General features: G+C 47.0%; 4 protein-coding genes, 1 non-coding gene and 1 pseudogene across 14 annotated transcripts in view; 2 read left to right on the top strand and 4 right to left on the bottom strand.

Annotated features, from left to right (window-relative positions):
* Positions 1 to 10,550, bottom strand: part of CFAP251 (cilia and flagella associated protein 251) — an 85,007-nt gene extending 74,457 nt beyond the window's left edge. For 5 of the 7 annotated variants that reach the window (XM_050747877.1, XM_050747875.1, XM_050747878.1 and 2 more), the window contains exons 1-3: positions 10,401 to 10,550; positions 7,517 to 7,980; positions 5,524 to 5,892 (exon numbers count right to left, since the gene is read on the bottom strand). In XM_050747877.1, coding sequence (XP_050603834.1) covers positions 5,524 to 5,892; positions 7,517 to 7,960 — 813 coding nt within the window. In that variant the 5' untranslated portion in view covers positions 7,961 to 7,980; positions 10,401 to 10,550. The remainder of the gene's footprint in view (positions 1 to 5,523; positions 5,893 to 7,516; positions 7,981 to 10,400) is intronic. The other 2 variants (XM_050747876.1, XM_050747881.1) reach the window with 2 other exon arrangements.
* The window catches only part of MORN3 (MORN repeat containing 3), a 330,245-nt gene that overhangs the window by 50,544 nt on the left and 252,506 nt on the right, over positions 1 to 27,195 (top strand). The gene's annotated exons all lie outside the window — the stretch shown is intronic.
* Positions 1 to 27,195, top strand: part of LOC126930677 (40S ribosomal protein S3a-like) — a 265,438-nt pseudogene that overhangs the window by 1,470 nt on the left and 236,773 nt on the right. The window lies entirely within an intron of this gene.
* Positions 1 to 27,195, bottom strand: part of BCL7A (BAF chromatin remodeling complex subunit BCL7A) — a 237,214-nt gene that overhangs the window by 134,683 nt on the left and 75,336 nt on the right. The window lies entirely within an intron of this gene.
* The window catches only part of PSMD9 (proteasome 26S subunit, non-ATPase 9), a 405,206-nt gene continuing 390,468 nt past the window's right edge, over positions 12,458 to 27,195 (bottom strand). For all 3 annotated transcript variants that reach the window (XM_050748168.1, XM_050748169.1, XM_050748167.1), the window contains 3 exons: positions 25,509 to 25,610; positions 13,162 to 13,250; positions 12,458 to 12,824 (listed from right to left, as the gene is read on the bottom strand). In XM_050748168.1, the coding sequence (XP_050604125.1) occupies positions 12,797 to 12,824; positions 13,162 to 13,250; positions 25,509 to 25,610 (219 nt within the window). In that variant the 3' untranslated portion in view covers positions 12,458 to 12,796. The remainder of the gene's footprint in view (positions 12,825 to 13,161; positions 13,251 to 25,508; positions 25,611 to 27,195) is intronic.
* LOC126931880 (U7 small nuclear RNA) lies at positions 19,622 to 19,682 on the bottom strand. Its single transcript, XR_007717989.1, has one exon. It is a non-coding gene; the product is annotated as a U7 small nuclear RNA (small nuclear RNA).

Raw genomic sequence — 27,195 nt, 5'->3', positions numbered from 1 at the left:
ACTAGAATGGTGGGTATGGTGGGTACATGTCAGGATACATTTGTCCAGGCCCATAATAAGCATGACACACAGAGTGACCCCCAATGTACACTATGGACTTAGGTTAATAATAAGGTAGCAGTATTGGCTCATCAGTGCTAATGGACAAACTACATTCATGCAGGATGTGAATAAAAGGGAAAACTGGGAGAGGAAGGATATAAGAGGAATATGTGGGCGCCCTGTGTACATTCAGCTCAAGTTTTTTCTTTGTTCTTTTTTTTTTTTTTTTTTTTTGAGATGGAGTCTCACTCTTTCACCAGGCTGGAGTACAGCAGCACGATCTCAGTTCACTGCAACCTCCACCTCCTGGGTTCAAGCGATTCTCCTGCCTCAGCCTCCTGAGTAGCTGGGACTACAGGCATGCACCACCATGTCCAGCTAAATTTTGTATTTTTAGTGGAGACGGGGTTTCACCATGTTGGCCAGGATGGTCTCGATCTCTTGATCTCATGATCCGCCTGCCTTAGTCTCCCAAAGTGCTGGGATTACAGGCGTGAGCCACTGCTCCCGGCCTTCAATTTTTCTATAAACCCAAAACTGCTTAAAAATAAAATCCAGGCAGGGTGCAGTGGCTTGTGTCTGTAATCCCAGAACTTTGGGAGGTCGAGGTGAGTGGACTGCTTCATCCCAGGAGTTCAAGACCAGCCTGGGCAACATACTGAAACCCCATCTCTAAAAAAAATACAAAAATTAGCCAGGCATGGTGGTGTGCATATTTAATCCCATCTACTCAGGAGGCTGAAGCAGGAGGACTGACTGAGCCTAGGAGGTGGAGGTTGCTGTGAGCTGAGATCATAATGCTGCCCTCCAGCCTGAGCAATAGAGCAAGACCCTGTCTCAAAAAAAAAAAAAAAAAAAAAAAAAAAAAAATATTTAAAAAAATTAACTAGGGCCAAATAATCAAATGCAGTAGAGTGCTGAAAGTGATGCGTTGCTAAGAATCAGTGAATTAAATTGGAATATAGAAACAAAATCTGGTAAGTTTCCTTTCTTATCTTTGAACAATACTTATAAAATTAAATTGTTTCTCCCCAAGACAGACATAGCAGGTAATGTGACCAATTTCTCTCTCCTACATTCTTAATTCCCCATCCCCTTCTGTTTCCATCTGCTCATTCCCTATAATTTATATTTATATTTAGATCTCTTATTGTGTGGGTGTGAGTGGTAGAATTATGGAATCATAATTGTCTCAAGCTGCAACTTCTAGGAACAGAATTATTTAATATTTGGCTGTTTCTTAAAAGCTGATTTATTCAAATGAAATTGTTCTTTTGGAAACTTGCTAATCCTAAAAGGATCATCTTTCTGGAAATTTATTTTGCCACTTAACAAATTAGTTACAAAAAGAAAACATTCCTAAAAGGACTCCTGTCTTCAGCCACATCAGCCCTTCCCGGGTCACCACGAGGCTGACTTCACTTAGTGGTAACAGAACAACCCCACTCAAGCAGCATCCACAATTACAGAAATCAAATAGTATTAATCATCATGTTTTGCAGCAGTTTTAACATGCATGACAGACGATTATGGAGATAGCCACCACTTAGCCACCACTTACATCAATCTTTTTCTAAAACATATTAATCTGGAAAACAAAACTTTGCTATCAAAACCAGATTTCACTGTATTTGATACTCATAAGATTCCTGCTCACAAAAACATGATTGCCTTGTTTCCTGGCTGGAGGTGGGATCCACAGTCATGTCTATTTACCATGAACACTGGGAGCTAGTACAGGCCTTAGGACTAAGGAGGGGACCCCAAAGGAAAAGGAGAATGCTGCGGACACAGGAGAGATGGAGGAACATGTTCACTATAGGACCTTGTGTGACAGCAAGAAATTAGAAGCAATGTAAGTGGCCACAGAGAGGGGAACAGTTACATTTAAAAAGAGGAAGTGGGCTGGGCACGGTGGCTCATGCCTGTAATTCCAACACTTTGGGAGGCTGAGGTGGGTGGATCACCTGAGGTCAGGAGCTCGAGACTAGCCTGGCCTACATGGCGAAACCCCATGTCTACAAAAATACAAAAGTTAGCTGGACATGGTAATGTGCGCCTGTAATCCCAGCTACACGAGAGACTGAGGCAGGAGAATCACTTGAACCCAGGAGGCAGAGGTTGCAGTGATCCAAGATAGCACCACTGCACTCCAGCCTGGGGGACAGAGTGAGACTCCATCTCAAAAAAAGAAAAACAAAAAGTGGAAGTAGAGATACATGCACTGATACAAGAAACCTTCCAAGACATATTAAGTGGAAAAACATTTTGTAGAAATGCAGGATTATCTCATTGGTAAAAAAAAAAAAAAAACACACAAAAACTAAATGTGAGCCATGTGAGCATGCGCACAGGCATGGGCACACAGATAACACGTTGTACATGCCCAGAAAAAGGTCAGGAGAGGAGCAGTCACAGCCAACTGTGGCAGGAGTTACATAAGGAAATGAGATTGGGGTAGGGGTGTGTGTAGGAAGAAGAATCTTTGCCTTCAAACATGTATAAGTTGTCTGAATTTTTTATGAATAGTTTTTGTTTGTTTGTTTGAGACAGAGTCTCACTCTATTACCCAGGTTGGAGTGCAATGGAGCAATCTTGGCTCACTTCAACTTCTGCCTTCCTAGGTTCAAGCGATTCTCCTGGCTCAGCCTCCCAAGTAGCTGGGATTACAGGCATGTGCCACCACGACTGGCTAATTTTGTATTTTTAGTAGAGATGGGGTTTCACCATGTTGGTCAGGCTGGTCTTGAACTCCTGACCTCAGGTGATCCACCCACCTCAGCTTCCCGAAGTGCTGGATTACACGTGTGAGCCTCCACACCCAGCCAATACTGAATAGTTTTAACAAAAAGAAAAAATAGAGGCCAGGTATGGTAGCTCACACCTATAATCTCGACACTTTGGGAGGCCGAGGCGGGAGGATTGCTTGAGCTTACGAGTTCAAGACCAGCCTGAGAGATATAGTGAGACTCCATCTCTAAAAAATATTTCTAAAATTAGCTGGGTGTGGGCCGGGCGCAGTGGCTCATGCCTGTAATCCCAGCACTTTGGGAGGCCGAGGTGGGCGGATCACGAGGTCAGGAGATCAACACCATCCTGGCTAACACGGTAAAACCCCATCTCTACTAAAAATACAACAAAAACAAAATTAGCCAGGTGTGGAGGCAGGTGCCTGTAGTCCCAGCTACTCGGGAGGCTGAGGCAGGAGAATGGCATGAACCCAGGAGGTGGAGTTTGCAGTGAGCCGAGATCATGCCACTGCACTCCAGCCAGGGCGACAGAGCAAGACTCCGTCTCAAAAAAAAAAAAAAAAAAAAAAAAAAAAATTAGTTGGGTGTGGTAACACACGCCTGTAGTCCCAGATACTCGGGAGGCTGAGGTAGTAAGATCCATTGAACCCAGGAGATGGAGGTTGCAGTGAACCATGATCATACCACTGCATTCCAGTCTGGGTGACAGAGTGAGAGCCTGTCTCAAAATAAAGAAAAACAAAAATAATAAAGAAGAAAGAGAGAAAGAAAAGGAAAGTGAAGGAAAAAGAAAGAAGAAAGAAGATACTTGCAATAAGCTAAAGAAATTTCAGGAGGCTGAAGTGGGAGGATTGAGTTCTAGTCCAGCCTGGGCAACACAGCAGGGCTCTGTCTCTTAAAAAAGGCTGGGCGTGGTGGCTCATGCTTGTAATTTCAGCACTTTGGGAGGCCAAGGCGGGCGGATCACGTGGTCAGATCGAGACCATCCTGGCTAATGCAGTGAAACCCCCGTCTCTACTAAAAGAAAAAAAAAAAAATTAGCAGAGTGTGGTGGCACATGTTTGTAGTCCCAGCTACTCGAGAGGCTGAGGCAGGAGAATCACTTGAACCCGGGAGGCAGAGGTTGCAGTGATCCGAGATCATGCCACTGCACTCCAGCCTGGGTGACAGAGTGAGATTCCGTCTCCAAATAAATAAATAAATAAAATAAATAAATAACTAAAAAGCTAAAGTAATTTGCAAAGGGAGACCATCTAGAAAAATTTTGGTTCTGCAGTGAGACCAAGGTTAAGCAAGACCCAAAACTTGGGGAGTGGCTCTTGCCAGGTCCAGATAGCTGGGCCCCTGACACGAAGAATACACCTTCTCCTTAGAGATATTACCTGGTTGATGCTTGCTGGCTAAACAAAACAAGAGTCTTTGTGGGCCCTAAAGCTCAATTATTCTTCCTCTCAGACTGAACAGTTGCAAGCTATGGGAGAGAGGCTGTCACACTAGGCTCAAATGAAGCCAATCTGCAGAAAGGAGGTTTTCAGTTGTCTGCATTTCCCTCCAGACATCTTGCCACCGTCATCGTCATTGCCACACAGTTGCGGACACTTACTGAGTACTCACTATGTCTTAGGAACTACATTAAGTATTTGATATCCATTCAATCACTTCCACATCTTCCAAAGGCATGAATCTACAGGAAGGATGAATCCTAGGAAACAATTTTCAGAAAGTAGCAGATGGAGGAAGAAGGAAAAAACTCCTCCTTTTCCTTCTCTTGGTAAATGATAATATTTTTACTCCTCGCAGATGGTGCCTCCCTGGAATATCTTCAGCAGTGGCAAAGGCAGATTCCTCTGGACTGCCTGGGCCTTTTCATGCAGCTTTCACTCCTCCATTACCTTCCCCTCTGGGACCCTCTTGGAATGGATGGTTTGGGGGGCATGGAAAGATATCAAGGCAGAAGAGGTGAGGCAGAAAGGGGAAGGGGTGGAACTTGTGGCATGAAGGAGGAATTTTACAATGTGAGAGAGAAAAAGGAGAGGAGACAGGAGGGGAGGAGAGAAAAGCGAAAGCAGAGGGGAGGGGAAGAAGAGGGAGAGGAAGCAAGAAGGAAAGGGGGAGGAGGAAGCTGGGGAGAGGGCCGGAATGGAGTTTGAATCTCCCCCGTGAAATAGCACCCTATGCAACAGACAAACTATGTCTGGAATTTCCTGCCTGCTGAGCAACACCATTCAACCCAGATGCAGCTCTCAAGCTCATGTTCAGTCACACATGTTCCAGTCAGAGCTCTTAACGGAACTTTAAAAGATGCAAGTCTAGGCCAGGCGCGGTGGCTCATGCCTGTAATCCCAGCACTTTGAGAGGCCGAAGCAGGTGGACCACCTGAGGTTAGGAGTTCAAGACCAGTCTGGCCAACATGACGAGACCCCATCTCTACTAAAAATACAAAAATTAGCCAGGCTTGGTGGCTCATGCCTGTAATCCCAGCTACTTGGGAGGCTGAGGTACAAGAATCACTTGAACCTGGGAGGCAGAGGCTGCAGTGAGCCAAGATGGCGCCACTGCATTCCAGCCTGGGCGACAGAGCAAGACTCTGTGTAAAAAAAAGAGACACAAGTCTGTTATTAGTTTAAAAAGTATCCTTCTGGTGGTATTCTTTTTCTCCCACATGCATAAAATTCCCCTATTGTGCAACACTCTCAAAGTGCTGGGGGAGATTCAAAAGCATTACACTTACCAAGGGATACACCGGGGCACTTTCATCCCTTTTGAACAGAATGTCCTCTGTGGTGCTGGACACCAGTGACTCCCTGGAGATCCCTGCTTCAGACTGGATGTTGGATACTCTACTTTCTTGTCCCTCCTCTCTGTTTTCTGGCTCCAAATCCCTTCTTTCTCGTCCCAGTTCGTCTTGGAGCATCCAGTCGGTTTTCTCCTCAAGCTCTCCTGAGGGCTGCCTTTCAGGGGAACTAATCTGTTGTTCCTCAGGACTGATTTGATCCAAATCAAGAAATTCAAGTTGTGTGCTTAGGCCTCTTAAAAGCTCATCTGTTTCTGCATCCTCCAATTGTAAGGAAGGCTTTGACTTGCTACCTCTTTGGGCTTTCTTTAAAAAGAAATACGAGATCATGATTCCACATGCAGTACGTGCTGCTACACTCACCATTTATTCTCCTTTTCTATTCCCAGTCAGCCAGTCTCAGTGTTAGCCTCAGCTAGGAATGATGAAATGTTTTTTAAAAGAGGCTGGAACATTTTGTACTTAAAAAACAAAACAAGATGGGGTGCAATGGCTCATGCCTGTAATCCCAACACTTTGGGAGGCCAAGAGGGGAGGATCACTTGAGCCCAGGAGTTCAAGACCAGCCTGGGCAACATAGTGAGTGACACCTTCTCTCTACCCAAAATGAACAAAATTAGCTGGATGTGGTGGTGCATGCCTGTAGTCCCAGCTACCCAGGAGGCTGAGGTAGGAGGATCGCTTGAGCCTGGGAGGTCGAGGCTGCTTGTGAAAGATCATGCCACTGTACTCCAGCCTAGGTGACAAAGTGAGACCCCAGGAAGGAAGGAGGGACAAGAGGAGAGAAGGGAGAGGAAGGGGAGGGTAGGGGAGAGAGAAAAGAAAAAGATAAAAAATAAAAAGAAAAAAGAAAAGAACAGAACAGGACAAACACGGTGTGTTCCAGAGTATTCTTGGCCTACCAGCAGACCCACAATGGCAAAATCATTCTTCTAAGTGGCACTAGTGGTCTCCAAAAGGCTGACTAGTTACAGAGAGTGACCTATTCTTAGGCCACAGCTAAGTTCTCCTACTGGGAGCAGTCTGTGGGAAGCCTACACTCCTATTATCATACCGACTCCATTCTAAGGCGAGCACCTCAGCTGTGGCACCCACCTTCCCCAGGAAACTTTCCCTGGCCATCCTCCAAACTGGGTTAAGAGGCCCTGTTTCATCTCCTGTGCATCTTTCAGTCACTGCACTCATGGGTCTGCCTCCCTACACACCTTAGAGCTCCTTAAAAGAATGGATTGTGGCCGGGCACGGGGGCTCCTAGCACTTTGGGAGGCCGAAGCTGGTGGATCACCTGAGGTCAGGAGTTTGAGACCAGCCTGGTCGACATGAGTGAAACTCTGTCTCTACTAAAAATACAAAAAATCTGCCAGGCGTGGTGGCGGACGCCTGTAATCTCAGCTACGCAGGAAGCTAAGGCAGGAGAATCACTTGAACCCAGGAGGCAGAGGTTGCAGTGAGCCGAGATCGCAACATTGCACTCCAGCCGGGGCAACAAGAGTGAAACTCTGTCTCGAAAAAAAAAAAAAAAGGAATGGATTGTGGCCGGGCATGGTGGCGTGTGCCTGTAATCCTAGCACTTTGGGAGGCCAAGGTGGGCAGATCATTTGAGGTCACATGTTTGAGACCAGTCTGGCCAACATGGTAAGATCGAAATCCCATCTCTACTGAAAATACAAAAAATTAGCTGGACGTGGTGGCGGATGCCTGTAATCTTAGCTACTCAGGAGAATAGCTTCAACCCAGGAGGCAGAGGTTGCAGTGAGCTGCGATTGTGCCACTGTACTCCAGCCTGGGCGACAGTGAGGCTCTGTCTCAAAAAAAAAAAAAGGAATGGATTGTATCTTACTTGGTTTTGTGTTCCCATAGTCTGGCCTATACTAAGCATTCAATTAATGATTCTGAATGAATTGACGATTGAATGAAGATGACTACTTACTGGGAAAATTCCTGATGTGATTGACTGGGAATCGGTAATCTGTGTCTCCAAACGGATCATGGACTCTGTGACTTCTTGGGGCTCCACTGTGGTTTCTTCCTGTATTCCTGAAGCCTCCTTCTCCTGGGCTTCTCCAGCCACTTCCTCAGTTTCTTCCATGACAATCTTTTTGTCCTCCTTCCCCTCCTCCTCCTTCTCTTCCTCCTCCTCCTCCTTCTCTTCCTCCTCCTCCTCCTCCTCCTCCTCCTCCTCCTCCTCCCCTCCCTCCTCACCCATTTTCCTCTCCTCCTCCTGAGACTCTCTCCATGCTAATGTGTCATCTTTTGATTCCTGTTGTAGATTTTCTACTTCTTTATAATTTGGATTAGGTTCCTCCTCTGCTTTCATTTCTGTTTCTCCATTTTCTCCTGTTGCTTCTCCGGGAGCTTCTTCTGCATCTGACATTCTTCTCTGTAGAGTTTCCTCTAGAGAGATTTTGACCATAATAACCAGTCAGCCCTCGGCTTCCCATTTCCATCTCCTAGTGCACTAGCCTATTGATGAAATGTGAACAAATGGCTCTGGCCCCTTTCCACAGGATAAAAAGAATGTCATGTTTCTGAACAGGCACGGTGGCTCATGACTGTAATCCCAGCACTTTGGGAGGCCAAGGCAGATGGATCACCTGAGGTCATGAGTTTGAGACCAGCCTGGCCAACATGATGAAATGCTGTTTCTACTAAAAATACAAAAATTAGCTGGGTGTGGTGGTGAGTGTCTGTAATCCCAGCTACTTGGGAGGCTGAGACAGGAGAATTGCTTGAACCTAGGAGGTGGAGGTTGCAGTGAGCCAAGATCTGCCACTGCACTCCAGCCTGGGTGACAAAAGCAAACTTCTATCTCAAAAATAAAAATAAAAAAAGAATGTCATATTTCTGGCCAGGCGCAGTGGCTCACACCTGTAATCCCAACATTTTGGGAGGCTGAGGCAGGAGGATCACTTGAGGTCAAGAGATTGAGACCAGCCTGGCCCACAACAGACCAGCCTTCCCACGCATGGCTGGGAAATCTTAAAGTATATGTATTTGTGGCCCAGATCTTAAAAATATTGATCCAGGGCCAGGCGCGGTGGCTCACACCTGTAATCCCAGCACTTTGGGAGGCCGAGACAGGTGGATCACGAGGTCAGGAGATCGAGACCATCCTGGCTAACGCGGTGAAACCCAGTCTCTACTAAAAAAATACAAAAATTAGCCCGGCGCGGTGGTGGGCGCCTGTAGTCCCAGCTATACGGGAGGCTGAGGCAGGAGAATGGCTTGAATCTGGGAGGCGGAGCTTGCAGTGAGTGGAGATGGCACCACTGCACTCCAGCCTGGGCGACAGAGCGAGACTCCGTCTCAAAAAAAAAAAAAAAAAAAAAAAAAAATATTGATCCAGGGCCTGTCAACTTTCTAGGAATAAACACCTTGTAGTCTTTTTACCCATTTAAAATATATTCATGGCCGGGCGCGGTGGCTCACGTCTGTAATCCCAGCACTTTGGGAGGCCGAGGCGGGTGGATCATGAGGTCAGGAGTTTGAGACCATCCTGGCTAACATGGTGAAACCCCGTCTCTACTAAAATTACAAAAAATTAGCCAGGCGTGGTGGCGTGCACCTGTAGTCCCAGCTACTCGGGAGGCTGAGGCAGGAGAATGGCGTAAACCCGGGAGGCGGAGCGGAGCTTGCAGTGAGCCGAGATTGTGCCACTGCACTCCAGCCTGGGCGACAGAGCGAGACTCCATCTCAAAAAAAAAAAAAAAAAAAAAATATATATATATATATATATATTCATATTCCCACAGGCAGCGAAATGCATAACCCACATATTAGCAATAATTCTAGAAACAGGAATACGAGAAGAAGCAGGGTAGCCTAGTGGTTAAAAGCAAGGGCCTTGCTGTCAGCTTGTCCTAGCATTGAATCCCATTTCCCCCATGTACTTGTTCTGTGACCTTGGGCAAGTCACTTTATCCCTCAGAGTCTACATTTTCTCATGGGCAAAATAAAAAGAATAATCCTAAATTCTAGGGTTGTTGTAGAGAACAGATAACATATAAAATGCTCAACACAATTCTGGCACATACAGCTTGAAAAAGTGGTAGCAATTGTTATTATTCGAGAGAAAAGCAACCCTAACGACCCTAACATGCAAAGAAATGAACAGTTTGAAAGCCTTCTGACATATTCTCTCATTTATTCCTTACAACAAACAAGAGTTTGAACTAGGAAAACAATAAGGATGGATACTTTATCCCTAAAGAGTTGGACCCAGAACAAAAAAAAATCCCCACATTTTCGGCGACATTAGAATAAGAGAACTCAACTCTTTGAAACTAAAGTCCCAAAGAGTACAGGGTAGTAAAGGTATTTCTATTTCTTAATTTCTTTCTCGGCACTAAATGTATCAGCTCCTCGAATTCATCTCTGGTAAATAAAATAAAATAAAATAAAATAAATAATGAACGAATAAATGAGTTTGAGGCTCTGAGAGGTGAAGTGACTTATTCAAGATGACACCGCTAGTAAGAAAGAGATCTCTGTGGCACTTAGTTTCTCCAGCTGAAAAATTACTGCTGATTCCTGTCTAGGGCTCTGACCACCGAGCCTCTTCTGACTGAGCCCAACTTCGCCGGAGCATCTGGACAGCCGGGTTGGAGCCGCAGGGGTTTGGGGCAGAGGTGCCAGGTGCGTGGCTCTGCAGGGGAATTAAAGCCCAGGTGCGGCCTCTGCCCCCAACTCAGGTCTCCCTGGAGCCGCCCCAGGCCCCACAAGGGCAGGTCGGGTGAGCGCCCCACAAGGGGCGCCAGACCCCGCCAGGCCAGGGCCCCCTCGCCAGGGCCGCGTGGCCTCCGTCCCGGACTTACAGAGAGCACCCACCCCGGTCTTCAAAAGGCCGGAGTCGTCCCACCGCCTGGACCCCTCAGCCACCTCCCGGGCGTCTTTCCAGCGGCAGCCACCTTCTCCACCAGCTCCCTAGTTCTGGTTACCACCCAAGCCCCGTCCCCATGGCAACCGCCGCCGCCGGAAGCGACAGGCCCTAAAGGACAGGCAGGGCGGTGGTCACGTGCCCAGGAAGCGGTGACGAGCGTGGCCGACGCGCCCCCTGCCGGTCGCTGACGGCATAGGCTTTCCTCGCTTTTCTCTCCTTCCTGCGCTCGCGCGATCCCCACCTTTTCACATGGTCCCGTCCCCTGAGAAGCTGCAGCAGCCAATACTGCCAATTTTTACTTTCCACAACCTTGGCAAGATGGGGTGGAGTAGTATGAACTCGGATACAATTCTCTTTTCCAAAAGCAAACTGAATTTCCAGGTCTCATGGATGCAGCACACAACTGTCCTGCCCGCCTCCTCACCAGGCACCGCGTGTAGGAGACAATTCCAGCTGGCTGAGGGCAGATACGACACAGGGTGCACCAGCTTGCAGTTCTCAGCACAAGGCGTTTCTGCAAAACCAGTCTGGCTAAACCTATTAGGATCATTCCACGTCAAAGTGGCTCTCCACTAACATCTCATGGAAGACGGCAACAGGTGGCCACATGGGTTTCCACTGGGAGCCCTGCGGGAAACCAGCCAGAGCCACTGAGGCAGAAGGCTGTCTGCTGCTGTCATTTGAGGAGAATGTGAATAATTCTCCCTGCCCACAATGCCACGCCCCAGTGATGGTAATTTGATTAATAGGCATACATCTCAAAATAAAAAAGGATAAACTGAGGCAAGCTGTTTTTATTATAGTCAGAAACTTTATAAAATAGAGACTGGAAAATACTTGGAATTAGAACATGCAATTTAAACAGCAAACACTGGTAAACACAGCATGTCTGTGGCTACCAGAGGGGAATACGTGTGGCTGTTGGGTCAAATAGAGTTTGAGGGAATTCGCCCAATAGGAGGGCTTTGGAATTGAGTGTGAGAATCTGTGGCTGGAAGCACACAGCAATACTGATCCCATCAAGGCGAGCTGGTATCTGTATCCAACCACAGCAAAACCAGTCCCAAGGAATACAGGGCTTGCTTGGCAGAACTGCCAAAACAGAAAGTGGTGTGCAAGAACTGGGGAAATGAACACTGATACCACGGAGAGGAGAAAATAATTTAAAGCATCGGCAGGAATCGCTGAGACCCATTTTACCATCTTAAAAGAGACAAAAAATAAAAGGGAGGAAGAATAAGCATTTTCAAGAGGTCTGATCTACTCATTCCTATCCACACCTCAGCGGTTTACAAAATAGCGCTGATCTCAAGGCATAGCCAGGAGGCTCAAGTATAAAAAGTCGAACTAGCAGTGGGCTGGGCGCAGTGGCTCATGCCTGTGATCCCAGCACTTTAGGAGGCCAAGGCAGGAGGACTGCTTGAGCCCAGGAATTCGAGACCAACCTAGTCAACACAGGGAGACCCTCTCTCTACAAAAAATAAATTAGCTATGCATGGTGGTGCACGCCTGTGGTCCCAGATACTTGGGTGGCCGAGATAGTGCCCAGAGGGTCAAGGCTTCCGTGAACCTTTATCACAACACTGCACTCCAGTCTGGGTGACAAAGCAGGACCTTTTCTCCAAAAAACAAAATGGAGGGGTTCTTATTACCGAATCGAAAGGAGCTTCCTGCCCTCTGGAGAGCTTGCTTCCTCCTAAAGAGGAAGCTGACACGACACCACACTGGGCCACCTGGGGAACCTCCAGGCTTTCCCTGTTCTCCAAAGGGAGCTACTATGGCCCTAGCGGCCCAGCTGCTGAGGAAGCATGGAACTACTTAGCAATTTCCGTATCTACAGCAGCAAGGCCTCAGTGCAAAGAAATATGTTGGTCAAAGCCGGACTTCACAATTGCTAGCTTGTTTTGCCCAACTTTCTATGAAGCTCTTCTGACCCCTTCTGAGCTTTGGTTTGAGAGGGTCATAAGAAATTCAGTTGGGGTGACAACAGGGTCATATCAGCACTGTAAAACTCTTTATTAAAAATAATCATCATCATCACACCAGTACCTGCCGGAATAACTTCCGCCCACTTGCCCACAGTTCCGATTTAGGGAATTCCTATTCAGGGCCGTGGCCTAATTTGCGAAAGAGGCCAAGCATAAGTTTTTAAGAATGTCTTAATCCAGGCAGATTACACTAGTGGGCCACAGCACTGCCACCACCCAGAAGTTCAGGCTACAAGCCTCTTCCAGATCCTTATGCTTCAGGGAGAGAAGACAAGGAGGAAATCCCTAGACCCAAGTCCAGGGCAAGGGAAGATGCTTTCCTGTTACTGTTCCTCAGGGACAATCATCTTTGCAGAGGAATAATGTTGCACCTGGAAGAAAGAAGAAAAGGAATGGCGTAAGTTTGGAGGCTCCCTATAGGAAGGTCAGAGGCCGAGCCCTTCTGACCTTTTCACCAATGTTCTTTCATTCTTTTAAATCAAATGCCCAGTGCATGAATGAACCGGAGAGTCCCAGGAGAGACACTGGGGCTCCCTCTGCTTCTACAGCTATAGTCTCGTTCCTACCACGAGGATTTATCTGCAGTTTCCAAACGAACTGGGGATTCCCATTATTCCCCAATGTCTCCCCAGCCTTCCCCTCCAGCTTCACGTTTAACAAACACTCAAATGATGCCCCAGTGAGAATGAACAGAAACAGACACTTTACCCCAGCAGTCCTTTTCCTGCCCAACGTGTTGGAACAAGTCTAAGCTGGTGTTTCTCCCCGCTGCGGATCACCGTCACATTCAGGGGCTTCTGAAAAGAAAATAAGCTCGTTTTGTGTTCAGCCTTGTTAGTACTCACAGTTACAGGCTAAAATGCTGAGATCTCATTTTTTGCCTATCAAATTGGTAAAGATTTTCATTTTCAGCATAATCCTGTGGTTGGCGAGAAGGTAGGGAACATGGCACTGCGCTCTCAGGGCAGCCAGGGTGCTGACCTTAGTACCATCTTCCTCAAAAAATACGTGTCCCCCCACCAACAATTTTTAAAAGGTATGTCCAAGGTACATAGTACACAATTACAAGATGACATACAAATGAAGTGTTCATTCCAGGGCTGTGTAGAAATCCAAAAACTGAGAACATCAGAAATGTCCATCAATAGGTATTGTTCAAATACAGTACAGAGAATGAAGGGTTTTAGTCAAAACAAAACAAAAACCCCACCAAAGTATGAACCTATTTGATAGCATTTTATTTTCTTTCTTTCTTTCCTTCTTTTTGAGACAGAGTCTCACTCTATCACCCAGGCTGGAGTGCAGTGGCGCAATCTTGGCTCACTGGAACCTCTGCTTCCCAGGTTCTAGCAATTCTCATGCCTCAGCCTCCCAAGTAGCTGGGACTACAGGCGCCCGCCACCACACCTGGCTAATTTTTATATTTTTAGTAGAGATGGGGTTTCACTATGTTTGGCCAGGATGGTCTCAGAACTCCTGATCTCAGGTCATCCGCCCACCTCGGCCTCCCAAAGTGCTGGGATTACAGGCGTGAGCCACCGCGCCCGGCCAATAATATTTTCTAAAAGGACACCTGTGTTGCTCTAGCATGTGAAGTTTTCTGGAAGAACATGGAAAAACTTGTTACGAGTGGTTACATCCAGAGAGGATTAGTCCTTTGGAATAAGAGGAAGATGTTTACTTTTATATATTTCCATATCATTAATTTTTTAACCATGAGTATGTATTGCTTTATTTTTCTGAGATAGAGTCTTGCTTTGTTGCTCAGGCTGGAGAGTAGTGGTGCAATCTCAGCTCACCACAACCTCAGCCTCCCAGGTTCAAGCGATTCTCATGCCTCAGCCTCCTGAGTAGCTGGGACTACAGGCATGCAGCATCATGCTCAGCTAATTTTTTATGTATATTTAGTAGAGACAGGGTTTTGCCATATTGGCCAGCCTGGTCTCAAACTCCTGGGCTCAAGTGATCTGCCCACCTCAGCATCCCAAAGTGCTGGGATTTTGGGTGTGTGCCACCATACCTAGCATGTTTTTTTTTTTGTTTTTTTTTTGAGATGGGTTCTCTGTCGCGTAGGCTGGAGTGCAGTGGCACAATCTTGGCTCACTGCAACCTCTGCCTCCCGGGTTCAAGCGATTCTCCTGCCTCAGCCTCCTGAGTAACTGGGATTACAGGCACACGCCACCACACCCGGATAATTTTTGTATTTTTAGTAGAGATGGGGTTTCACCATGTTGTCCAGGCTGGTCTTCAACTCCTGATCTCAGGTGATCCACCCACCTCGGCCTCCAAAGTGCTGGGATTACAGGCATGAGCCACCGCACCCAGCCTGTATATAGTACTTTAATTTAAAAAATTAAAATTAAAGCGGGGGGAGTACATACCAAAGAAAATTACAAATTAAAATACGATATCCAGGCATGGTGGCTCATGCCAGTAATCCTAGCACTTTGGGAGGCAGGAAGATCACTTGTGCCTAGGAGTTGAAGACCAGGCTGGGCATGGTGAAACCCTGACTCTACAAAAAGTATAAAGATTAGCGAGGCATGGTGATGTGCACCTATAGTCCCAGTTACTTGGGGGGCTGAGGCAGGAGGATTGCTCAAGTCTGGGAGGTCGAGGCTGCAGTGAGCTGTGACTGCACCACTGCACTCCAGCCTGGGCAATGTAGTAAGACCCCGTCTCAAAAAAATAAAAATAATCAAAACAAGATGCCATCAAAATCTAAAACTTCTATGTATCAAATGACACTATGAACAGAGTGAAAAGGCAACCCACATGACAGGAGAATATACATGCATGCTGGGTACGGTGGCTCACGCCTGTAATCCCAATACTTTCAGGGGCCCAGGCAGGAGGATTGCTTCAGCTCAAAAGTTCAAGACCAGCCAGGCAACAGAGGGAGATCTCGTCTTTACAAAAAGTATATATATTTTTTTAATCAGCCAGGTTTGATGGCGCACATCTGTAGTCCCAGCTACTTGGGAGGCTGAGGTGGAAGGATCACTTGAGCCCAGAAGCTCAAGGCTGCAGTGAGCCATGAATGTACCACTGCACTCCAGCCTGGGTGACAGAGCGAGATTCTGTCTTAAAAAAAAAAAAAGAAAGAAAGAAAGAAAAAAGAAAATACATGCAAATCATATATCTAATAAGGATTTAATATCCAGAACATATGAAGAACTCCTATACCTCAACATCAACAAAAAATCTGATTAGAATATGAGTAGGCCTGGCACGGTGGCTCATGCCTGTAATCCCAGCACTTTTGGAGGCCGAGATGGGTGGATCACGAGGTCAGGAAATCGAGACCATCCTGGCTAACACAGTGAAACCCCATCTCTACCGAAAATACAAAAAATTAGCCAGGCGTGGTAGTGGTCGCCTGTAGTCCCAGCTACTCGGGAGGCTGAGGCAGGAGAATGGCGTGAACCCGGGAGGTGGAGCTCGCAGTGAGCTGAGATCGCACCACTGCACTCCAGCCTGGGCGACAGAGCGAGACTCCGTCTCAAAAAAAAAAAAAAAAAAAAAAGTTCATATATTAAAGTTAAAAAAAATTTTAGAAACCTTAAACATAGAATGACCACATGATGCAGCAATTAAATTTCTGGGCACATATACAATGAAATGAAAGCAGGGATTTGAACAGATATTGGTACAACCATGTTCACAGCAGCACTGTTCACAACAAAAAGGTGTAAGCAATCCCAGTGTCCACTGACTAATGAATGGATAAAAATAATGTGGTGCATACATAGAGTAGAATATTATACAGCCTTTAAAAGGAAGGAAATTCTGACATATGCTGTAACACAGATGAACCTTGAAGACATTATGCTAAGTGAAATAAGCCAGAAAAAACCTATACAGTATCCTGTAATCCCAGCACTTAGGCAGGCAGAGTTTAAGTCCAGCCTGGCCAACATGGCAAAACCTCATCTCTACTAAAAATACAAAAATTAGCCGTGCCTGGTGGCAGGCGCCTGTAGTCCCAGCTACTCGGGAGGCTGAGGCAAGAGAATGGCATGAACCCAGGAGGCGGAGTTTGCAGTGAGCCAAGATGGTGCCGCTGCACTCCAGCCTGGGCGATAGAGCGAGACTCTATCTCAAAAAAAAAAAAAAAAAAAAAAAAAAAAAAATTAGCTGTGCCTAGTGGCACACGCCTGTAGTCCCAGCTACTCAGGGAGGCTAAGACAGAAGAATGGCTCAAACCTGGGAGGTGGAGGGTGCAGTGAGTGGAGATTGCGCCACTGCACTCCAGCCTGGGCAACAGAGCGAGACACCATCTCAAAAACAAAACAACACAAAAAAAACTATACAGAATGTAAAGATTTCACCTAGATGAGGTCCCTGGAGTAGTCAAATTCATAGAGACAGAAAGTAGGATGGTGGGTGCCAGGGGCTGTGGAAAGTGGGAATGGAGAGTTAGTGTTTAATGGAGATTGGGTTTCAGTTTAGGAGGGTGAAAAAGTTCTGGAGATGGGAGATGGGTGGGGTGATGTTTGTAAAACAATGTGAACATACTTAATGCCACTAAAGCGTAGATTTTTTAATGGTTAAAATGGTAACTTTTTTTTTTTTTTTTTTTTTTTTGAGACAAAGTTTCGCTCTTGTCACCCAGGCTGGAGTGCAATGGCGCGATCTCGGCTCACTGCAACCTCTGCCTCCCGGGTTCAAGCAATTCTCCTGCCTCAGCCTTCAGAGTAACTGGGATTACAGGTGCCCGCCAGGACGCCCGGCTAATTTTGTCTTTATAGTAGAGATGGGGTTTCACCATGCTGGCCAGGCTGGTCTCCAGCTCCTGACCTCAGGTGATCCGCCCACCTGGGCCTCCCAAACTGCTGGGATTATAGGCGTCAGCCACCGCTCCCAGCCTAAAATGGTAATTTTTTTTATTATATATATATTTACCACACACAAAAAAAATATGTCAGGTTTATCAGTGGAATCTCTAAATCTAAGAAAATACAGCATAGGCCAGGCACAGTAGCTCATGCCTGTAATCCCAGCACTTTGGGAGGCCAAGGCAGGAGGATCATGAGGTCAAGAGATCGAGACTGTCCTGGCCAACATGGTGAAATCCCGTCTCTACTAAAAATACAAAAATTAGCTGGGCGTGGTGGCAGGCATCTGTAGTCCCAGCTACTCAGGAGGCTGAGGCAGGAGAATCGCTTGAACCCAGGAGGTGGAGGTTGCAGTGAGCTGAGATCACGCTACTGCACGCCAGCCTGGTGACAGAGCGAGACACCATCTCAAAAAAAAAAAAAAAGTCATTTCCTACCAGATTGTCAAAGAATACCTATGTCATTGCCGCAGACTATAATATAGTTGGGAGGGCTAGAAACAGATGCACTCATGGGTGCTACTTGAGAGAACGTGCACTGGCACAAGCTTCTTGGAGGACACCTTGACAAGATCTATGAAGGGTAAATGTGCACTGCCTTTAACTCAGTAATGACATGTCTAGCAACACGGCAGAAATTCTCCCACAGGCAAGGATACTCACTACATCACTGTTTGTTATGGCCAAACACTGGAAACAACCTAAATGTTGAATATGGGAGGCTGGCTAAGTAAAAGATGGTGAACCGACCAATGGGATATGGTGGGATCATTCAAAGGAATGAAGATACACATGTGCTGACACAGAATTCCCTTCAAAGTGGGCAGAAATGCAGAGCAACATGTACACTAGGCCTTTTCTGTGTCATCTTTGTCAAAAAGCAATCACAGCTAGGCGTGGCGGCTCATGCTTAATAATCCCAGTGTTTTGAGGGGCTGAGGCCGGAGGCTCATTTGAGCCCAGGAGTTCTAGACCGGCCTGGGCAACATAGCAAGACCCTGTCTCTATAAAATGAAAAAAAAATTAGCCGGGCATGGTGGTGCACACCTGTAGTCCCAGCTACCTGGGAGGCCAAGGCAGGAGGATTGCTCAAGCCCTGGAGTTTGAGGCTGCAGTGAGTTATGATTGCACCACTGCACTCCAGCCTGGGCAGCAGAGAGAGAGATCCTGTCCTAAAAAAAAAAAAAAAAAAAAAGCAGTGGCTGTAGACACACGCACCCACATGCGGAAACTGTGAGGGACATACTCATGTGCTTCCAGTTCTGTCAATGACACCCCTGGGCAGGCTGGAAACCTGGAGGCCTCCTTGACATACTCCATCAGGTTAAGGCTCATGGATTTTACATCCTAAATGTCTCTCTGATTGGCCCCTCCCTCCACCCCATTTGTCACAGCCACCATCCTCTCTTGACTGACTGCTACAACTCTATCACCCTCCAATCTGTTCTCTACTTAACATCCAGAGAAGGCTTCTTACCCCTGTCACCCCCCCAACCTGGAACTATGCGGTGGCTCCCTTCCGCACCTCAGGAAAAATACAGCACAATCTTTACTAAGGACCACAGGCCTGACCTTAACACCTCCCCGCCTCGCCTCCTCCCCTTCTCTCCATTCTGCTCTGGGCTCCACCCTCCTCTGAGTTCTTTGATCCTCCCACTCCAGGGCCTAAGAAGGATTTTCTCCCTGCCAGCTTTCCCCCCGACCAGAGAAACTTCTATACACATCTGAAGGTCACTTCCTGAGGAACATTCCTTCAATCCCAAACCAAATCAGGGTCCCATGATTGACTCTCTGAGCTTCTTAACACTCTTCCTTCCTAACACTTATCAGTGTTCATCATTATACAGCTGTGATTACTTGATTAAGGCCTGGCTCCCCCACCAAAGCACTCCCAAGGCAAGGACCCTATTTGTTTCATTCCCCATTACAGCTCCAGTACCTTGCCCAGGACCCAGCATGTGTAGTGGAAGGCACTAAGGAAGGGAGAGACACAGGACTTTTTAAAAAATTATTTTGGGGTCAGGCACGGTGGCTCATGCCTATAATCCCAGCACTTTGAGAGGCCGAAGCAGGTGGATCACCTGAGGTCAGGAGTTAGAGACCAGCCTGACCAACATGGAGAAACTCCATCTCTACTAAAAATACAAAATTAGCCAGGCTTGGAGGTGCATGCCTGTAATCCCAGCTACTCGGGAGGCTGAGGCAGGAGAATTGCTTGAACCCAGGAGGCAGAGGTTGCAGTGAGCCAAGATAGCGCCATTGCACTCCAGCCTGGGCAACAAGAGCGAAACTCTGTCTCAAAAAAAAAAATAAATAATTCTTTTGGGAGGAGGGGGCATTTCCAGTGATGATCGGAAAACCTGGTAGACAAATTCTTAGAGCTATAACACTAGGACTTTTATTTGTAAATACAATTGCACTATGTGATTTTAAGGATAAATGTATATTTTATTTATTTGAGACAGGGTCTCACTCTATCATCTAGGCTGGAGTGCAGTGGGGTGACCTTGGCTTACTGTACCCGTGAACTCCTGGGGTCAAGTGTTCCTCCTGTCTCAGCCTCCAGAGCAGCTGGGGCTACAGGCACATGCTACCATGCTTGGCTAATTTTTTTTTTAATATTTTGGGGAGAGACAGTCTCGCAATATTGCCCAGGCTGGTCTAAAACTCCTGGCCTCAAGTGATCCTCCCGCCTTGGCCTCCCAAAGTGTTGGGAATACAGGCAGGAGCCACTGCAACCAGCCTATTTTTATCACTGAGACATAATTTGCATACAATAAAATTCACCATTTAAAAATATACAATTAAGTTAGTTTTAGTATATTCAGAGTTCACTATATTCAATGTAGTTAGTATAAACAACCACCACTATCTAATTCTGGATCATTTTCATCACCCAAAAAGAAATCTCTTATCCATCAGCAGTCACTTACATTTTTTTTTTTTTTTTTTTTTTTTTTTGAGACAGAGTCTGGCTCTGTCGCCCGGGCTGGAGTGCAGTGGCCGGATCTCAGCTCACTGCAAGCTCCGCCTCCCGGGTTTACGCCATTCTCCTGCCTCAGCCTCCCGAGTAGCTGGGACTACAGGCGCCCACCACCTCGCCCGGCTAGTTTTTTGTATTTTTTAGTAGAGACGGGGTTTCACCGTGTTAGCCAGGATGGTCTCAATCTCCTGACCTCGTGATCCACCCGTCTCGGCCTCCCAAAGTGCTGGGATTACAGGCTTGAGCCACCGCGCCCGGCCAGTCACTTACATTTTTTTAAAGATTTTTTTCCTCTTGAAACTGTATGCATTTGATCTAGAAATCCCGCCTGCAAAAAGTTCGTTAAAGAAGGCTGGGTGTCGGGAGGCAGAGGTTGCAGTGAGCTGAGATAGCACCACTGTACTCCAGCCTGGGCAACAGAGCAAGACTCCATCTCCGAAAAAAAAAAAAGGGCTGGGCACAGTGGCTCATGCCTGTAATCCCAGCACTTTGGGAGGTCGAGGCAGGTGGATCACCTGAGGTGAGGAGTTCAAGACCAGCCTGGCCAACATGGTGAAACCCCATCTCTACTAAAAATACAAAAAATTAGCTGGGCGTGGTGACGGGCGCCTATAATCCCAGTTACTCAGAGGCTGAGGCAGGAGAATCGCTTGAACCTGGGAGGCAGAGGTTGCAGTGAGCTGAGATCATGCCATTGCACTTCAGCGTAGGCAACAAGAGAAAAACTCTGTCTCAAAAAAAATTAAAAAAGAAATAGAAATGGATCTGCAAGAGTGCTAATCTTCACAAAACTGCAAACTATCTAAATGTCTCACAATAGAACACTGTGAGGTTGTTTTTTGTGTGTGTGTGTGTGTTTTTTTTTTTTTGACACAGAGCTTCACTCTGTCACCCAGGCTGGGGTGCAGTGGCGTGATCTCAGCACACTGCAACCTCTGCCTCCTGGGTTCAAGCGATTCTCCTGCCTCAGCCTCCCAAGTAGCTGAGGAGTGCCAACACACCCGGCTAATTTTTTTTTTTTTTCGAGATGGAGTCTCGTTCTGTGGCCCAGGCCAGAGTGCAGTGGCGCAATCTCAGCTCACTGCAACCTCTGCCTCCCAGGTTCAAGTGATTCTCCTGCCTCGGCAGCCCAAGTAGCTGGGACTACAGGCACGCACCACCACACCCGGCTAATTTTTTTTTTTTTTTTAGTAGAGATGGGGTTTTACCATGTTGGGCAGGATGGTCTCGATCTCATGACCTTGTGATCTGCCCACTTTGGCCTCTTAAAGTGCTGGGATTACAGGTGTGAGCCACCATGCCTGGCCTAATTTTGTATTTTTAGTAGAGATGGGGTTTCACCATGTTGGCCAGGCTGGTCTCAAACTCCTGACCTCAGGTGATCCACTCGCCTCAGCCTCCCAAAGTGCTGGGATTACAGGCATGAGACACCACGCTAGGCAAGGTTTTTTTTTTTCTTGACTCACAAAACAGATTCTTGATTCTCCAGCTGAGCTCAGGTCCCCTGAGGGAATGAGGCTGAAGCCAGGGAGGCCCTACTCACAACACGCGACCTTCTCCATCCTCCAGCCCACCAAGACAGCTCAGCTTTTATCCAATGACATCTTGGAATTCCCCGAGAAATTTCACATGAAGAAAAAATTCGTTTTGCTTAAAATTGAATAACTGCTTTTATAAAGAAGGATTTATAGGCCTACAAGGAAGCTGAGAATACATTTAACTGGAAAAGACAGATTAAAACCCAGCAGCTCTTCTCAGTAAGGACAAAAAACTGGAAACAACCTAAACATCCCTCACTAGTAAGCGGAAAAATAATCTGTGGTCCAGCTACACCCTGCAGTACTACTTAGTAATCAAAAGGAACAAATTAGGCCAGGGATGGTGGCTCACACCTGTAATCCTAGCACTTTGGGAGGCCAAGGCAGGTGGATGACCTCAGGTCAGGAGTTCAAGACCAGACTGGCCAACATGGTGAAACCCCCATCTCTACTAAAAATAGAAAATTAGCCAGGCGTGGTGGCGGGCACCTGTAATCCCAGCTACTAGGGAGGCTGAGGCAGGAGAATTGCTTGAATCCGGGAGGCAGAGGATGCAGTAAGCCGAGATTGCGCCATTGCACTCCAGTCTGGGTAACAGAGTGAGACTCTGTCTCAAAAAAAAAAAAAAGAGAGAGAAATGAATTACAGATCCACACAAGAGACAGAAGTCTCAGAATCCACTGTGCTGAGTGAAGAACATCAGACTCAAAAGGCAATATATTGTTTGGTTTTTCTCTCTATGACATTCTGGAAGTTGACAGGGAGGGATTAACTACAAAGAAACCTGAGGCAATTTTTACGGGGTGATGGAATGCTCTCCACCTTCATCGTGGTGGCAATGACATATTACATACATTTGTGAAAACTCACGGGAATGGCCAGGTACAGTGGCTCACTCCTGTAATCCCAGCACTCTGGGAGGGAGGTGGGTGAATCACCTGAGGTTAGGAGTTCGAGACCAGCCTGGCCAACATGGTGAAACCCTGTCTCTACTAAAAATAAAAAAAAATTAGCTGGGTGTGGTGGTGGGCGCCTATAATCCCCACTACTTAGGAGACTGAGGCTGGAGAATCACTTGAACCCGGGAGGCAGAGGTTGCAGTGAGCCGAGATCATGCCACTGCACTCCAGACTGCACAAAAGAGCAAAACTCAATCTCAAAAAAAAAAAAAAAGAAAAGAAAACTCAACTGGGTGCGGTGGCTCACACCTGTAACCCCAGCCAGCACTTTGGGAGGCTGAGGCGGGTGGATCACAAGGTCAGGACATTGAGACCATTCTGGCTAACATGGTGAAACCCCGTCTCTACTAAAAATACAAAAAAATTAGCTGGGCGTGGTGGCGGGCGCCTGTAATCCCAGAGCTTTGGGAGGCCGATGTGGACAGATCACGAGGTCAGGTGATTGAGACTATCCTGGCTAACATGGTGAAACCCCGTCTCTACTAAAAAAAACAAAAAATTAGCTGGGCGTGGTGGCACACGCCTGTAGTCCCAGCTACTCAGGAGGCAGAGGCAGGAGAATGGCGTGAACCCAGGAGGCAGAGCTTGCAGTAAGCCAAGATTGCGCCACTGCACTCCAGCCTGGGCGACAGAGCAAGACTCCATCTAAAAAAAAAAAGAAAAACTCACGGGACCGTACACTGAAAAAGGTGGATCTTGGTGCAGGTAAATTACACCTTAATAATATTAAAATCAACTGGCAGCTCTGTGTGCTTGTAGTCTTTCTGAAGGACACGTGGCTGGAAAGTGGCTGCCTCAGGAGGAGAGGTGATGAAAATGTACAATTGTGATGGTTTCTGTGACTACACTAAAAACCCCTTTAAATGGGTGAACTGTGTAGTATGTGAATTAAATCTCAACAAAACTGTTGTAAAAATAATAAAAATAGGCAGGGCACAGTGGCTCACATCTGTAGTCCCAGCACTTTGGGAGGCCAGTTCGAGACCAGCCTGGCCAACATGGCGAAACCTCATCTCTACTAAAAATACAAAAATTAGCCAGGCATGGTGGAGTGTACCTGTAATCTCAGCTACCCAGGAGGCTGAGGCAGGAGAATCACTTGAACGTGGGAGGCGGAGGTTGCAGTGAGGCAAGATCGCACCACTGCACTCCAGCCTGGGTGACAGAGTGAGACTCCGTCTCAAATAAAAATTAAAAAAATAATAATAATAATAATAAATTCCAGATAGACTAAAGGAAAAACAAAAATGAAACAATAAAAGAATTAAAAGCTTTTTTTTTTTTTTTTGAGATGGAGTCTTGCTCTGTCACCCAGGCTGGAGTGCAATGGCGTGATTTCGGCTCACTGCAAGCTCCGCCTCCCGGGTTCAAGGGATTCTCCTTCCTCAGCCTCCCCAGTAGCTGGGACTACAGGCGTGTGCCACCATGCCCGGCTAATTTTTCGTTTTTTTAGTAGAGACGGGGTTTCACCATGTTAGCCAGGATGGTCTCAATCACCTGACCTCATGATCTGCCCACCTCGGCCTCCCAAAGCTCTGGGATTACAGGTGTGAGCCACCGTGCCCGGCCAAGAATTTATTAAAAAAAAAAAAAAATTTCTTTAAGCAGACACAAAATGCAAGAGCCATAAGCAAAACAACTGATAAATTTCACAAAATCATTTTAAACATCCATACAAGTTACAGATTTGATGACAGTATCAGTGCAGAAATGATGGCCTGACCACTAGCAGGGGCACAGGCAACTGTGAGCCATCTCCTGACCTGACCTGGCCTGGCCTGCACTGATGCATTACAAGTAGATGAACCACGCAGCTGAGCAGGAGTCAAAAAATCCAGAACTGTTGGGTTAACTGGAGACTTCATTTGGGAACCGAAAACTTTAGTTAATAATTTTCCTGGGCTTTGCCACAGTGTCACTCCTGAAAAGTGTGGATCTTTGCTACAAACAACAACAAAAATTCTAGCCTGGACAACATAGCAAGACCCCACCTCTACAAAATATAAAAAAATTAGCCAGTGACGTAGCTATGATGGCACCACCACACTCCAGCCTGGGTGACAGAGCATGACCCTGTCTTTAAAAAAAAAGAAAAAAAAAAAGAAAAGAAAAGATCTCTAAGAAACCTAGTTAAATGAAAACAGAGGCAGGGTAGAGGAGAGGGGAATTTAGGTTAGGGTAGCCAGGAAAGGCCCCCTGAGAGCATGTCACCAGTGTAAAACAGAAAGAGGATGAAGAGGAAGAGCATTCTAGGCAGAAGGAATAGCAAGTGTAAAGGCCTTGAATGGGGCTGTGCTGAACAACACCATGAAGGCAGCAGTCCAGGGCCTCAGCAACACTTCCAGCAACTCCAGGACTATAGACCAGAGGCCGTGTGCTATGACCTGAATGTCTGTGGCCCCCTGAAATTCATATGTTGAAATCCTAACCACCAATGTGATGGTATTAGGGGTGGGGCCTCTGCGAGGTGATTAGGTCATGAGAGGTGAAGCCCCAACTGGGATTAGTGCCCTTATACAAGAGCTCCCAGGGTTCCGATGAGGACATAGCAAGAAGGCACCACCTAGGAGCTAGGAAGCAAGCCCTCCCCAGACACAAAATTGGCTGGTGCCTTGATCTTGGACTTCCCTGCCTCCAGAGCTGTGAAAAATGAACTTCTGTAGTTTGTAAACCACCCAGCCTATGTCACGCTGTTAGAGAAGCCCAAACAGACCAAGACACCAGGTAGCCCCACTCACCCCCTCACTGTGCTGCACCACACTGCCAATGTTATGAAGTGACTGGAAATTCTGAGTGTTCACAGAGCCGAACTCCACAATCTCATCATCCACTTGCAGACCCTGGAAAGGGAAGGAAAAATGGAAAATCAGGCTAGAGGTTCAGTGTGCTCCTGGTGTTCTCTAACCTTCAATACCCAATTTAACGTCAAAGTCACGAGTTTGTTTTCTACAGGGTAGGCTCAGAACAAAGAGGTCAGGGATGTAGACATCTCATGCAGGAAGGGGCAGTGGCTAATGGGGCCACCTCCTCCTTGGGTTCCTTTGAGGGCAGCTCTAGTAAAGATGACCAGGTCTGCCCAATGTCTGAGAGCTGGCAATTACCAGACACTGTGAAGGCCTTGAGGAGCATGGGAAAGGCCAAATGCTGCTCTCTGGGGTCCTAACCCAGGTTCAAGGGTAAGAGAAGGCAAGCCACACTGGGCCCATTTTATTCAGTGGTCAACATTTAGACAAGACATTTGCCCTAGAAGCCCTCAGACAAGCAGCCACAGGCACAGGGTGGACCCAAGACTAGAGTGACACTCTTGTTCTAGGTCCTAAGAACACAGACGACCACTCATTCACCCCTTTAACAAATATTTGTTGTGGGCCAACTGGCACTGGGGTAGATGCTGTAGATGGGGTAGTGAACGAGATGGAGCTTCTGTGCAACTTACAGACTTGTGATCATTAAAGAAGACTGGTGCCGGGCGCGGTGGCTCAAGCCTGTAATCCCAGCACTTTGGGAGGCTGAGACGGGCGGATCACGAGGTCAGGAGATCGAGACCATCCTGGCTAACATGGTGAAACCCCGTCTCTACTAAAAAATACAAAAAACTGCCGGGCGCGGTGGCTCAAGACTGTAATCCCAGCACTTTGGGAGGCCGAGACGGGCGGATCACAAGGTCAGGAGATCGAGACCATCCTGGCTAACATGGTGAAACCCCGTCTCTACTAAAAAAATACAAAAAACTAGCCGGGCGAGGTGGCGGACGCCTGTAGTCCCAGCTACTCGGGAGGCTGAGGCAGGAGAATGGCGTGAACCCGGGAGGTGGAGCTTGCAGTGAGCTGAGATCCGGCCACTGCACTCCAGCTTGGGTGACAGAGTGAGACTCCGTCTCAAAAAAAAAAAAAAAAAAAAAAAATACAAAAAACTAGCCGGGCGAGGTGGCGGGCGCCTGTAGTCCCAGCTACTCGGGAGGCTGAGGCAGGAGAATGGCATAAACCCAGGAGGCGGAGCTTGCAGTGAGCTGAGATCCGGCCACTGCACTCCAGCCTGGGCCACAAAGCGAGACTCCGTCTCAAAAAAAAAAAAAAAAAAAAAAAAAAGACTGGTAGGACCAGGGTTTAGGACCCCATTCCACCTGTCAGGAACTATGTATCCTGACACAAGTTACTTCAGGTCTGTGAGGCTTTTTCTCGAGGATGAAATGAGTAAAGATTAGGACCTACCCCAGAAGTGGCTGTGGAATTATATTTAACTACATCTCCACAAAAAAAAATGTATAAGAATGTTCGGCCGGGCGCGGTGGCTCAAGCCTGTAATCCCAGCACTTTGGGAGGCCGAGGCGGGCGGATCACGAGGTCGGGAGATCGAAACCATCCTGGCTGACACGGTGAAACCCCGTCTCTACAAAAAATACAAAAAAAACTAGCTGGGCGAGGT

The sequence above is a fragment of the Macaca thibetana genome, chromosome 11 (genome assembly GCF_024542745.1).
Source record: "Macaca thibetana thibetana isolate TM-01 chromosome 11, ASM2454274v1, whole genome shotgun sequence".
NCBI classification, from domain to species: domain Eukaryota; kingdom Metazoa; phylum Chordata; class Mammalia; order Primates; family Cercopithecidae; genus Macaca; species Macaca thibetana.
This window is presented reverse-complemented; position numbering and strand designations above follow the sequence as displayed.